General features: G+C 38.2%; 1 protein-coding gene across 1 annotated transcript in view; it reads left to right on the forward strand.

Annotated features, from left to right (window-relative positions):
- LOC124792676 (potassium channel subfamily T member 2) overlaps nucleotides 1-14,483 on the forward strand; it is a 691,963-nt gene that overhangs the window by 581,313 nt on the left and 96,167 nt on the right. Inside the window, exon 17 of the mRNA XM_047257958.1 lies at nucleotides 4,076-4,320. Coding sequence (XP_047113914.1) covers nucleotides 4,076-4,320 — 245 coding nt within the window. The remainder of the gene's footprint in view (nucleotides 1-4,075; nucleotides 4,321-14,483) is intronic.

Genomic DNA, 14,483 nt, shown 5'->3' on the forward strand with positions numbered 1-14,483 from the left:
AATCGGATGGTGATGTCTTCAAGATTGACGAGGTTCTCGTTCTGAACCACGGTGAAGCCTTTGTAGAACAAGGTTTTTTCATTAATAGTGTATGATAGCCAACCAACCAACCAGGTCATTGGTAGTCATGCTGCCCGCCACAAATTCCTCCCCTGTGCTAACCTTTTCATCTCAGATTAGCACTTGCAACCTATGTCCTCAATTATTTGCTGGATGTATTCCAATCTCTGTCTTCCTATACAGTCTTTGCCCTCTACAGCTCCCTCTAGTACCTTGGAAGTCACTCCCTCATGTTTTAACAGATGTCCTATCATGCTGTCCCTTCTCCTTATCAATGTTTTCCACATATTACTTTCCTCTCCGATTCTGCGCAGAACCTCCTCATTCGTTACCTTATCAGTCCACCTAATTTTCAACATTTGTCTGTATCATCACATCTCAAATGCTTTGATTCTCTTCTGTTTCAGTTTTCCCAGTCCATATTTCACTACCCTACAATGCTCTACTTCAGACTTACGTTCTCAGAAATTTCTTCCTCAAATTAAGGCCGATATTTGATATTAGTAGACTTCTCTTGGCCAGGAATGCCCTTTTTGCCATTGCTAGTCTGCTTTTGATGTCCTCCTTGTCGGTCATTGGCTATTTTGCTGCGTAGGTAGCAGAATTCCTTAACTTCATCCACTTCGTGACCATCAATACTGATGTTAAGTTTCTCGCTGTTCCATATTTCTACTTCTTCTCATTACCTTCATCTTTCTTCGATCTACTCTCAATCTATACTCTGTACTCATTAAACTGTTCAATCCGTTCAGCAGATCATGTAATTCTTCTTCACTTTCACTCAGGATAGCAATGTCATCAGCAAATCGTGTTATTGATATCCTTTCCCTTGAATTTTAATCCCACTCTTGAACCTTTCTTTCATTTCCATCATTGCTGTCTCGATGCGCACATTGAACAGTAGGGGTGAAAGGTTACAGCCTTGTCTTACACCCTTTTTAATATGAGCACTTCATTCTTGGTCACCCACTCTTATTATTCCCTCTTGGCTGTTGTACATATTGTATATGACCCATCTCTCCCTGTAGCTTACCCCTACTTTTTTCAGAATTTCAAACGTCTTTCACCGTTTCACATTGTCGAACGCTTTTTCCAGGTCAACAAATCCTATAAATGCGTCTTGATTTCTTGTTAGTCTTGCTTCCATTATTAACCACAGTGTTAGAATTGCCTCTCTCATGCCTTTACCTTTCCTAAAGCCAAACTGATCGTCATCTAGCACATCCTCAGTTTTCTTTTCCTTTCTTCTGTTTATTATTCTTGTAAACAACTTGGATGTATGGGCAGTTAAGCTGATTGTGCGATAATTCTCGCACGTGTCAGCTCTTGTCATCTTCAGAATTGTGTGGATGATGCTTTTCCAAAAGTCAGGTGGTATGTCGCCAGACTCATACATTCTACACACCAATGCGAATAGTCATTTCGTTGCCACTTCCCCCCAGTGATTTTAGAAATTCTGAGGGAATGTTATCTATCCCTTCTGCCTTATTTGATCTTAAGTCCTCCAGAGCACTTTTAAATTCTGATTCTAATACTGGATCCCCTGTCTCTTCTAAATCGAGTCCTATTTCTTCTTCTGTCACATCAGACAAATCTCCCCCCTCATAGAGGCTTTCAGAATATTGTTTCCACCTATCCACTCTCTCCTTTGCATTTAAGAGTGGAATTCCCATTGCACTCTTAATGTTATCACCCTTGCTTTTAATGGCACCAAAGGCTGTTCTGACTTTCCTGTAAGCTGAGTCTGTCCTTCTGACAATCATTTCTTTTTCGATGTCTTTACATTTTTCCTGGAGCCAATTCGTCTTAGCTTTCCTGTACTTCCTATTTATTTCATTCCTCAGTGACTTGTATTTCTGTATTCCTGAGTTTACCAGAACATTTTTGTACTTTCTCCTTTCACCGATCAATTGAAGTATTTCATCTGTTACCCATAGTTTCTTTGCAGTTACCTTCTTTGTACCTACGTTCTCCTTCCCAACTTCTTTGATGCCCTTTTCAGAGATGTCCATTCCTCTTCGACTGTACTGCCTACTGAGTTGTGCCTTATTGCTGTATCTATAGCCTTAGAGAATTTCAACCATATCTCATCATCCCGTAGTGCTTCCATATCCCAGTTCTTTGTGTATTGATTCTTCCTGATCAACGTCTTAAACTTCAGCCTGCTCTTCATCACTACTGTATTGTTATCTGAGTATATATCTGTTCCTGAGTATGCCTTACAATCCAGTATCTGGTTTCGGAATCTCTGTCTGGCCCTGATGTAATCTAACTGAAATCTTCCCGTATTACCTGGCCTTTTCCAACTATACCTCCTCCTCTTGTGATTCCTGAACAGAGTATTCACTATTACTAGCAGAAACTTGTTACAGAACTCAATTAGTCTTTCTCCTCTCTCATTCCTAGTCCCAGGCCTTTGTTCTCCTGTAACCTTTTCTTCAACTCCTTTCCCTACAACTGCATTCCAGTCTCCCATGACTACTAGATTTTCGTATCCCTTTACATACTGTATTACCCTTTCAATATCCTCATATACTTTCTCTATCTCTTCAGCTTGTGACGTTGGCCATGTATACCTGAACTATTATTGTCAGTGTTAGTTTGTTGTCGATTCTGATAAGAACAAGCCTATCACTGAACTGTTCACAGTAACACACTCTGTCTTCCTATTCATAACACATCCTACTCCCATTAAACCATTTCCTGCTGTTGTTGATATTACCCTATACTCATCTGACCAGAAATCCTTGTCTTCTTTCCACTTCACTGACCCCTACTATATCTAGATTGAGCCTTTGCATTTCCTTTTTTAGATTTCCTAGTTTTCCTACCATGTTCAAGCTTCTGACATTCCATGCCCCAACTCATAGAATGTTATCCTTTCGTTGATTATTCAATCTTTTTCTCATGGTAACCTTCTCCTTGGCAGTCCCCTCCCAGAGATCCGAATGGGGGACTATTCCAGAATCTTTTGTCAATGGAGAGATCATCATGACACTTATTCAATTGCAGACCACATGTCTTCTGGATACACATTATGTATCTTTAGTGCAGTGGTTTCCATTGCCTTCTGCATCTGCATGCTGTTGATCGTTGCTGATTCTTCCACCTTTAGGGGCAATTTCCCACCCCTAGGACAAGAGTGTGCCCTGAACCCCTGCCCGCTCCTCTGCCCTCTTTGACAAGGCTGTTGGGACAATGAGGGGCGACTTCATATGCCGGAAGTCTTCGGCCACCAATGTTGATTATTAATCAAAATTTAAGCAGCGGCGGGATTCGAACCTGGGACCGAAGACGTTTTGATTAAGAATCAAAGACGCTACCCCTAGACCATGGGTGCATCAGGTATATGATAGGTGAAATCAGCTGGCGATGTCTTCAAAATTGACGTTAACAAGAGAACGATTCAGGACTATCGCTGTGCTCATGATCAGTATGATGAGGCTTTAAAGCAATGTGAAGAGGATGAAGAAGCTAATGCTAATACCGTCTGGAAATTAGGGAATATCACTTTGGGAAACTTGTGGCAACCCTCTGTAAGCCATAGAAACTCATCACAAAATATAGTTTACTTGTTTAGAATTAAGAGAGCTGCCACCCCTCTGAATGTGTTCATTGGGCCATGGACACATTGTGTGGCAGACCTGACAGAAAATTTCCACACTAAATAGTACCCCTATGGCGTTGTCTGACTGCCTGTGCAAGCCCCTTTATTTGATGCTGCTTTGGCTACTTGTGCATCGATGAAGATGAAACGAAACGATCATGACAACACCAATGCACTGTGATTAACTAGTGGTGCTCCCAGAGTGTCATCCTCCACATATATTTTGTAAAAATGGTATGCTTTAATTCTAGAGCTTTACAGTCAGTGCAGTGTCAGTGATATCAAATGTCACCATCATAAGATTTTTGCAATTTCTCTGATGCTGATTTTTCATATTTGGAATAAACTTTAACAGTAAAATTGTTCACCCATTTTATGAGACTAATTGCTTTCATATTCTGTTTCTAGGTCTGTGAACACTGCAGCTATAGAAATGCCAAAGAGTATAACTGGCAAAATAAGACAATAATATTAGCTGCTGATTATGCATCCAATGGAATTTACAATTTTATAATTCCTCTTCGAGCTCACTTTCGTTCCAAAACTTCACTGAACCCCATCATTTTACTGCTGGAACGAAGACCAGATATTGCCTTCCTTGACTCGATATCTTATTTTCCTCTAGTATATTGGATGCTTGGTTCCATTGATTGGTAAGTAAAGCAATTTCTTAGCAGGATAAAGGATACATTTTTAGTATAGTTACATTATATGTAAATATTATAATTAAACATCTCAATTTTTTTTATTTTGCTTTAAATAGCGTATTTGGCACTTTCATAAAATATTAAAGATCTAGCTTTTCACCTACTATCATCAAAAATCAAAAAGGGGAGCCCATGTAGTTGTGATATGATGTCCATCACTCGTATATGATTGTGAGACTATTTAGAAAATTTGTGTACTTGCCAGATATGTTCACTTACATATATATGCCTCAGCATCTGTACTCTGCAAACCACTGTTAGGTTCACTGCATGTGTTCAGGGTCCTTGCTATTCTGTTCATGTATAGCACAGCAAGAATAACTGATAAAAACTTCTGTGTATGCGCACTGTAATTAGTCTAATCTTGTCTTTGCCACCCCCACAGAAACTATACATAGGGGGCTGTAGTATACTCGTACATGTTGTAAGTATGCTTTCATGGGCTAGTTGACATCTGTCTTAGAGGGTATGAACACTATTTCCTTTATGCCATGTAGATCCAACATGTGATCATTCATGGCACCTTTCTTCACATATGTTTAACACATTATTTTAGTCTTATTTAGTATGGAACCAAACAATTGAGCTACGTTCAAGAATGGATCACATGAATGTTTAGTAACCAATCTCTGCTGTAGACTGAATGTTTCAAGCTCCTCCTTGGCAGATGACATTATTGCCCCTTTTATCTAGTTTACTGAACATATGAATCATTCTACTTGTTTTAGTACCACATGTGTGCTTTTTGTCGGAAGTTCAATCATATGGGATACCAAGTGAAATTTGTGAATGGATTGAGGATTTTTTTGGTAGGGATAGTGTAGCATGTTGTTGTGGATGGAGAGACATTGTCAGATGTAGAATTAAATTTGTGTGTGCCCCAGGGAAATGTGTTGGGACCTTAGCTTTTCATGTTGTATATTAATGACCTTGTGGGACAATATTAATAGTAAACTGAGACTTTTTACAAACGATGCAGTTATCTATAATGAAGTACTGTCTGAAAGAAGCTGCATGAATATTCAGTCAGATCTTGATAAGACTTCACAGTGGTGCAAAGATTTGCAACTTACTTTAAATAAGAAATGTAAAATTACATAATTAATACATCAAAACAAATGTACTGTCCTATGACAATAATATCAATGAGCTACACTCGTACAAATACCTGGGTGTAACACTCTGTAGTGATACAAAATGGATGATCACATAGGCTCAGTTGTGGGTAAGGCAGGTGGAAGACTTCAGTTTATTGTTAGAATACCAGGGAAATGCAATCACTCTACAATGGAGATTGCTTACAAATAACGCATGTAGCCCATTCTAGAATATTGCTCAAGTGTGTGGAACCCAGGCCAAATAGGATTAACAGAGGTATTGAACGCATGTGGAGAAGGGCAGCATGAATGGTCACTGGTTTGTTTGACGTGTGCTCACAAACCTGAACAAGAAGACTCTTGAAGACAGATGTAAACTATCCTGAGAAAGCCTACTTTCAAAATTTCAAGAACTAGCTTTAAATGATTACTGTAGAAATATACTACAACCATCTGCGTATAGTCACCTAGGGATTGTGAGAAGATTATTACACTAATTACAGCATGCACAGAAGCATTTAAACAAACATTTTTCTGATGCTCCATATGTTAGTGGAATAGGAAGAAACGTTAATAACTGTTACAATTGGATGTAGATGTAGTTGGTATTTTGGTAATCATGTTACAACAGTGGCATAGTGTTCACTGATACCACTTTCATTGTGGATATCGTGAAAGAGATGATGTCTGTATGCTGTCATTATGTATAATATATTTCAGTCATGAGTGAGCTTCAGAATTATTTGTTCCAGTATTTTTAAGAGCAAGCATTTAATGTTGTTCTCAGAATGACTTGTCTCCCCCCCCCCCCCCCCCCCCCTTACGAAACTGTAACTATCCCAGTTGATTGTTGGATGATTTAAATCTCCTCCAGTGATTACAGCATGATTGAAGGTCATATCAAGCTGAGGTTCTCTCCAGTGTTTTTGGTCACGTCTAAGGACAGGGTGCTGGTTGATAGAACCACCCAGTTGTAAGTTTATGTTCACCTTGGATACTGAGTCTTGTGCAAACAATCTCACTTACAGATTCAGTTTCTATCTCAGCAGATCTGAGTTTCTTGTGTACTGTGATGAATATACCAGTTCCATTTCTAATTAGCCTATTTTGATATACACTTACGTTTGCCCAAAATATCACACAACTGTCATTTTCAAATCTTAGACTCTTTTCTGTACCTAATATTAAATGGAATCTGTAACTTTAGATTGCTTCAAAATCTGGCACTTCATTACAAATGCTTCAGCAATTGATCATTATAATTTTCATAATGTTATCTGTGGGATGGAGATGAGGAAGCATTTCTTTAGATCTTACACTAGCACCTTGCAGTCTCCTTCATCTACCATTATCTGGATTGAGTAGTGAGTCTCTTTAAAAAAAACTTGTGTGCATCTCCACACATGGTCAGCTACCTGGGCAACAGCATCTGAAGTATAGTGCACCCTGACCCAACTAGAGGGGCCCTACACTTCTCACCCGTATTGTTGAAATAGTGAAAATAAGATTATTTGAGTACTCATATACCAGCATTTGTTACTTGCACTGGTCAAAACATTTTTTTGTGTAATTTTCTATGATGTTATCCAGAAGTTTCGCTGTTTTCATCTCCCAGCAGAGCACAAGAACACATGTTTAGTAAACTGCCTAACTACTGGGATATAGTTAGATTTTGATGAAACTTGCCACAGTTAAAGGTGAAAAAGCAGTCTCATTGTAATACATCACAACAAATTTCTCCTAAGAATTGCAAACAATCTCATTTCTTTTGTGTCAAGATATTGTAATGCGGAAGGGCATATCTGTGCTTTCATTTTATTTGTGTAAGTGAAGCCTTTTATCCTTTCAATGAACACTGAGTTTGCAAGCCTAAGATAAATCATATTGAAAATTGTGTACTTTTCTAAGATTAAAATTGAGTACCATTAGAAAAACATTATATTTTATGATGATTGTGGCCTATCTTGTATTTAAAAATGTCGTAGTTTATTTAAATATTTCCTAATTCAATACTAAGAAATACTTCTTTATTCACAACCAGTTTAATCTTCAGATTGTCATCAGGTATTCTGTTTACATCTAGGGAGATAAAACACGAGCATTTCATGTGTGTTCTCTGTCTTGGTATGCACTCTTGGTGGCTGGAAAAAAAGAAGAAAAGAAGAAGAAGAAGAAGAAGCTTGTTGGCTAATGATCAGGAGATGAGAAGTGAGAGCAGAAGATGTTAATCCTGTAAATAATAATGCTCAAGACAAAATTATTAGTTACAGGAAAAATTGTTTGAATCAGGAGGATTTTAATATTTATTGACAAAAGTTTTTACATTGCTGCCAATGGCCTTGCCGTGGTGGTAACACCAGTTCCCATCAGATCTCTGAAGCTCCAAAGTTAAGTGCTGTCGGACTGGGACAGCACTTGGATGGGAGACCATCTGGTCTGCTGAGCACTGTTGGCTAGTGGGGTGCACTCAGCCCTCATGAGGTGAACTGAGGAGCTACTTAATTGAGAAGTAGCAGCTCCAGTGTTGTAAACAGTCATACGGCCAAGAGAGAGGAGTGCTGACAACGTGCTCTTCCATATCCGCATTCAATGATGCCTGTGGGCTGAGAATGACATGATGGCTGTTCAGTGCCATTGGACCTTAATGGCCTGTTTGGGCAGAGATTTATTTAGTTTTTTTACATTGTTAGAGGATTTATACCTCATAGCCAGTATGTAAATATAACACTTATCAATGCATAAAGAGTGAAAAGAGTAAACAGTAAGTATATTGGGTGGTGCTTGGAGTACACTTCCAGTTGTCGGGCGTCGAGGCTTGTACATTGGAAGAAAGAAGGAAGATTAGGGCTTAACATCCCACTGACAGTGAGTTTGTTAGAGATGACTTTCTGTTTGAGAAATGTGGATTTGGCAATAGAAAATGTATGATGAAATCATTTTGTGGAGAGAGCAGAGGTGGTTCAGATATGGTTGTGCTATGAAAATTTGATTGACTAGTATAGGTTTATAATGAAAGGGGTATGCAAAATCTGAAGATTTGGAGGTCTTTTCATAACTACCTTGAAATTTTTAGATTCTGCCTATGTCTGTAGTACAGCCATGGTGCTGTTGCTATTTAAACAATAATAGTGCATAGTAGTGAGTGTATTGTAGAATTCCGTACACAGAACCATCTAACATTTGAGCCCTTTTAGGGTGTTTGAAGGATGATATTGGTTTGTATAAGACAGAGTCTGCAGCATCCCCTTCTGTTGTCACATGTCATACATCACTCAGTACATTGCCTTGGTACCATTCATCCAATGGAATATAACTAGATGATATTCTGGCATGCACTTCCAATTGCTGTGAAAGTATTATAGAGGGAGCTGTTGAGATTAAAACAAGCAAGTGACCTCATAAACAGAAATAGAGATTTTGGCTCAAATTCTGCCTAGTTTAGCCACAGAGGGATAAAGCACTATTTGCTCATCCATTATTAATTAATATTTCACTATCAGTAATGCCTGACATCACTCATCTTTGATTATGTGGTAAAGCTAATTGTTTATGATTGTGTTGTGACTTTGTATGCACTGTGTTTCAATTCCCGATTGGCATAGCCCCAGCCTGTTGAGGATGTAAGTTATCATGCACAGTGATCTTTCATTTTAAAGCCATATTGACGGAACTGACCATGACTGTTTCAAAAATATCAAAAGGTTTTTTGGTGACCACTACTAGTCAGAATATTTTTGTTGATTTGAATTATTTAATGAAGTGGCATGTTTTGAAGTACAAACCTTAACTGAAGCACAGATAGATATTAAAGTTGTTCTTTACAGTCTTGGTATGTGATGTGGTTATCCTGTGGAGAAAGAGAATCCTATTGAGGGAGCTGTTGAGATTTAAACAATATTCACTTTGTTTGATAGTGTGATATTAACAAACAAAATTTAAATAATCATTCACTTTACTTTCATGACGTGTGTCTTCTTGTGTTGTGTTCAGTTACCTCTGTGGTATTTCAACTACAGTAAATGATATGAATGTACTGATTATGGTTAAGAAATAATATTTATTGAACATTTGAAAAATATACATTAATACTAAGCACATGCCAGTAGTGAGTCAGCGTAACAGACATGTCAGAAGAGCATTGCTGCTAAGTTGCCAAACATCAAAGATACACCTTGCATCTCCTAGGGAGTATACATAGGAATCAAAACACTTTTATACCACATGAGTGTTGGTGGTTCCCAGGGCCAGTGGAACTGGAAATTATCCCCACATGTAGCAGTTTATCAATTTCCTTTTTGCTGTGGCATATTTGTCAGGAGCTAAACAGCAGGATTTCTGTGCGATCAAAGGGCCAGGAGTTGTTTAGCTGTGATGGCGTATGTTGTATGTGGCATTATTGCTTTTTGATGTTAGTAACTGGGAATCAGTTGCAGGATATACTGTGCAATTCTTTGATAGTAGTTGGTGGCGAGTATGATCCTTTTGTAATCTTTTAAGTTGCATTTTAGTGGCATCCAATTCCTTATTCACCAAACACAATTTGAAATAGTGACTCCCAGTTTTCAAATCATACCTTAGCTTTATTTTCCCATAATGCTGTTAATTTAGATTTTTGCGTGATCAGAGAGTTGTGCTCCAAAATTTCAGGCTCATCATGAGCACTATCTGAAGTAAGGAAAACAAACAGGAAGTTAGTATACCTCTTCTGTATTTGTATGTAATGTATGGAAGGGGTCATGCTGTTAACTTCATTGTTGCTAAACTGCAGCTTCTGTCAATGTGAAGTGAGGGTCATGTCACTGGTTCTGGCAGCTTTGCTTAGCTGCCCTTTAATTGTTGTAGTTCCCATTCAGATACATGCCAGACATAATGCATGGAATAGAGATCATTTGGAAAATGGGAAAATTGGCTGTATGAAAAGAATAGAAAAAGTTGAGAGAATGTTCATAAAATGGGTACTACAAGTGGGAAAAACAGTCTCATTCCGGCTTCAATATGAACTCATGAAAGATATTTATTTCATAGAGTACATTATATTACAACACTGGCTACATTCCACATGACTGTATCAGGAAATGATTAACATCTTGGACCAGACAAAGAAAGAGACAGACATAGAATTCAACAAGACACCACCTATGCTGGAGCAGAGAATGTAGGAACCAGATTCATGTGACAACAAGACTCACAATGCACACTTTTCTCATAAATATTAGTCAGTAACTAATTCCATGAACCATATGAAGAGTGTGAATGTGTACTATGTGGACAAGAGTGTAAAAAAATAGTATAAATACCATATTATAACGTGTATGAAGAGAATAGGGACTATAACAGACTATAAGAAAGGAAAACACACACACAACCTTGTATAAATCTGTAGACTAATATTCAGTCTAAGTGTACTTTTCTCATTAATAATTTTAGGTTTTGAATTTTCACTGATTTGTTCATTGTGCAGTGCTTGTTGAAGGCATTGATCTTGAGATTTTTGTACTCTTTGCAAACACTGTCTTTCATATGTTGATATTTATTTTGTTCAGATGTAATAGTGTCAAAACACCAAAACCTTTGCATGAACACCCAAAGGGTTGACATTCAGTACAAACTGTAACTCTTCACGTAAAATGCCATATGCAGTGAAAGAAAGTTCTGGCATACGAAAGCATAAATCTGATAGCTGTGCCAAATATGGTGGCACCTCCACTTTGTTTTGTGGTGCAGTTGAGATGAAGTCAACAGTGAGCAAAATATTTGTGAACAGAATAGAAGATTTGCAAGCTGGTAGTCCAGTTAGAAATCCACTATTTGGACTCGATTGAATATGGAGGTCAGTATTTGCACTGACCGTATCACCAATTTGCTGTCCTGGTAAACATGGTCTGGTGCTGCCAGCATTGTCATTTCACAGGTAACCTCCTGCTTGGTGTCCTTCTTCTCAGGTTCACCACTCATGGGTATTGCAGCCACAATAAATGACATGCATATAATGTTGCTAGTGAAGAAACAATATTTATTGAGCTGAGAACTTGAGAAATATATATTAATACTGAGCATATACTGTTAGTGAGTCATTGAAGCAGACATGTCAAAGAACACTGACACTAAGTTACAAAAGTCAGAGTTGAGCATTGGATCTGCCAGATTCTGTATACCACAATCAAAACACTGTTACTCCCACACCTCGATTTCTATGGCTCCTTGTGTCTTGTTAACCAGAACTTACTCAGAATAACTTCAATGACATCATTTGCTCAGTAAAATGGCAGCTGATCTTGCAATAGTTAATAAAAATGAAGAAACAGTAATTAGTCCCAAAGCTAATAAATTACAAAATAACATTTAAACAAAGATCCAATAAAAGCTGCTAAGGAGGGGAAACCAGTTGCTTAAAGCATCAGCCAGAAGTTTAATGAGGGTAATAAACTGATACTTTAAGCTGGCTAAGGTTCTACAGTACTTATAATGGACAAATGTGAATATTTCAGAAAATCTCACACAATCCCATACAGAAGTTCAATGAAAAACTAAAGAAACAGTCCAGTAAAACATATTCATTATACATAAGGGAAGAAACTCGAAGATTAGTGCAGTAATGGGGCCAATAGCAGGCCTGATTGAAGGGGGGCAAAATCCCTGGGGCCCAAGTTTCATGGAGGGCACAGTTTCTCAAGGGTCCGGAGCCACCCCTCACCAAGGCACTAAGTTGACAAAAATCAATCTGCTATTGTAACATACAGTTCTATTCAACATTTAGTCTTGAGTGCACAATAGTTTATTTAGACATCATGCACTACAACTACCATGTGACGGATTCAAAAATATGCTTTCTTTAAATGTTGTTGGAAATCCTACCAAAACATTTCCCCAACAAAAGTACACATAAGTAGCTGTGAAATGTCATTATAATTTAGTAGCTTTGCCAACAGTATTCAAGGCTAAGGAGCTCAGGCATATTTTCTTCAGTGAAATCCTCTTGCAAAATTTTCTCTGTGTGGTTGTCATAGCCTTTTGTGGAGTACATGCAGCTGAGAGTCATAATGAAGCAGAGAAATTATTCAGAGTGATTCATCTTCTATACAATCTGTTCAGTAGGAGTCCATCTGTTATGAAACACTATTGGAAGTTCATTATATTCTGTGCCTGATTCCCATTAGAATGCTCTGGTTGATATTTCAGTACCATTTGCAGCTCATCTGAATAGGATTACCATTGCTATTGGAACTCTCTGTAAGTTAAATTGTCAGCTGAAACACGATCTGTGTTCCTTGGTGTTTTGGATTATGTGGGATCATTCAAGTGTTTAATCATGGCATCCCTTTAACTAAAGTTGTTAGTATCAGTTGACTACAGAAGCATATTACTAAAGCTCGAAATGCTAACATTGATGTTGAGGTAAGCTGCTTTTAGAGCTGCTTTTGACTTAAAATACCTTCACAAAAATTGGGACACCATTCTCCCTGAGCTAAAGTTATTGCTAGTGCAGATCCTGAATGTCCAGCTATGCACTCTAAGAAGTGGAAATCATTTCATACTGAAGCCAGGAATGAAGTGGCAAATGTGAATTCAGAAAGTTTATTGAAAATTTATTGAAAATAAATGTATTCTATATCATTATTGATAGGCTAGTGTCTAACTTGAAAATCCAATTAAAACAATGAAGAGTTTAGGTGAAACTTTTGTGTTTTATGGGCATACTTAAAGATGACTGACCATCAGGTCACTGAGGCATGCAAGTCATTTATCAATGAATACCATTATGATCCCACAAGAGATTTAGAAGAAATTAAGTATTTGAAAACACCTCATACTTCAAACTTGGAACCGCTAGAACTCTTGAATAAGATGCACGAGTTTAAAATTTTAAGCTTGTTTGCAAAAGTAGATGAATGTATGTGCATCTTTTACACTACATCTACACTCTTCTGATGACTGTATCTGAAGCTGAAAGGTCTTTCAGCACTCTGTCTCATGTTAAAATTTGTATCAGATCAGCTACCCATGAACATCTAAGAGATTTTGGAACCTTGGAAACTGTATATATAATTTGGCAGTGCAGCAAGACTTTGATGCTATGATTCAAGCATTTCATGAACAAAAGGCTTGCAAACGGCCATTGATAGTGTTATAGGCAAGTAGGTTATAATATGCTCCCCATTGCATGACTCACAGCACTTCATATTCAAGTGCACTGATGTCTATTTACTGTATTGTGTGGCCACACCATGGAGTCAGTGGGGATGGAACTCTCCATGTCTGAGAATTATTGGCACCAGCTCTCTTGTCAAAGCACAGTTCAGTATAATACTTAGCCATTTGGTTTGAAGTGAAGTGAAACTAAGTTAAACCAATTTAAAAAATAAAATTAAATGGGGCATACATACATCTTACAGTACTTCATTATTGAATGACACATGCAGCCAGACTTTTAAGTTTGTAAGTCACATCAGTTTTCTGCCATGCCACTGACACTGTATCCTCTCTTACTTAGACTGTCTCTTTTTGTCCTTCTTTGTCACTGCCACTGTCTCCACCATACCTAGGAACAAAAATTCTAGGGGGCTTGGGTGGAGAGGAAGGGTCCAACTTATATTTTCCGCTATATCCAAGTGCTTAAAATTTCTGTCCAAGATGTACACCCAGCCCCCCCCCCCCCCCCATATGCTTATGTGTTGGAGTTCCTCATTCTGGGAGGGTCCAGACCTTCCAAGCCTATGTATGGTGTCAACTCATCTCTATTTTTCATTTTCACTGTTGTGTCTCTCTTTTCCTCCTCCCCTTTCTATCTCCATCCATCTCTCTATACCTTTTGCTGCCTCTGTCTCTCACTGACCATTAATATCTCCTTGTTGTTTGGCTGCCACTGCTATTGTCATCATCTCGCTTTCTCTTTCACTGACACTTTCTCTCTGTACCACCACCAAAACTGTCTCTCCTCTCTTTCTCTCCCACTGGCACTATCTCCTCTCTCTTCCACCACCACTGTCTCTCTGCTGCGCCCCTTCAGCACAG

Source organism: Schistocerca piceifrons, chromosome 1 (genome assembly GCF_021461385.2).
Source record: "Schistocerca piceifrons isolate TAMUIC-IGC-003096 chromosome 1, iqSchPice1.1, whole genome shotgun sequence".
Taxonomy (NCBI): domain Eukaryota; kingdom Metazoa; phylum Arthropoda; class Insecta; order Orthoptera; family Acrididae; genus Schistocerca; species Schistocerca piceifrons.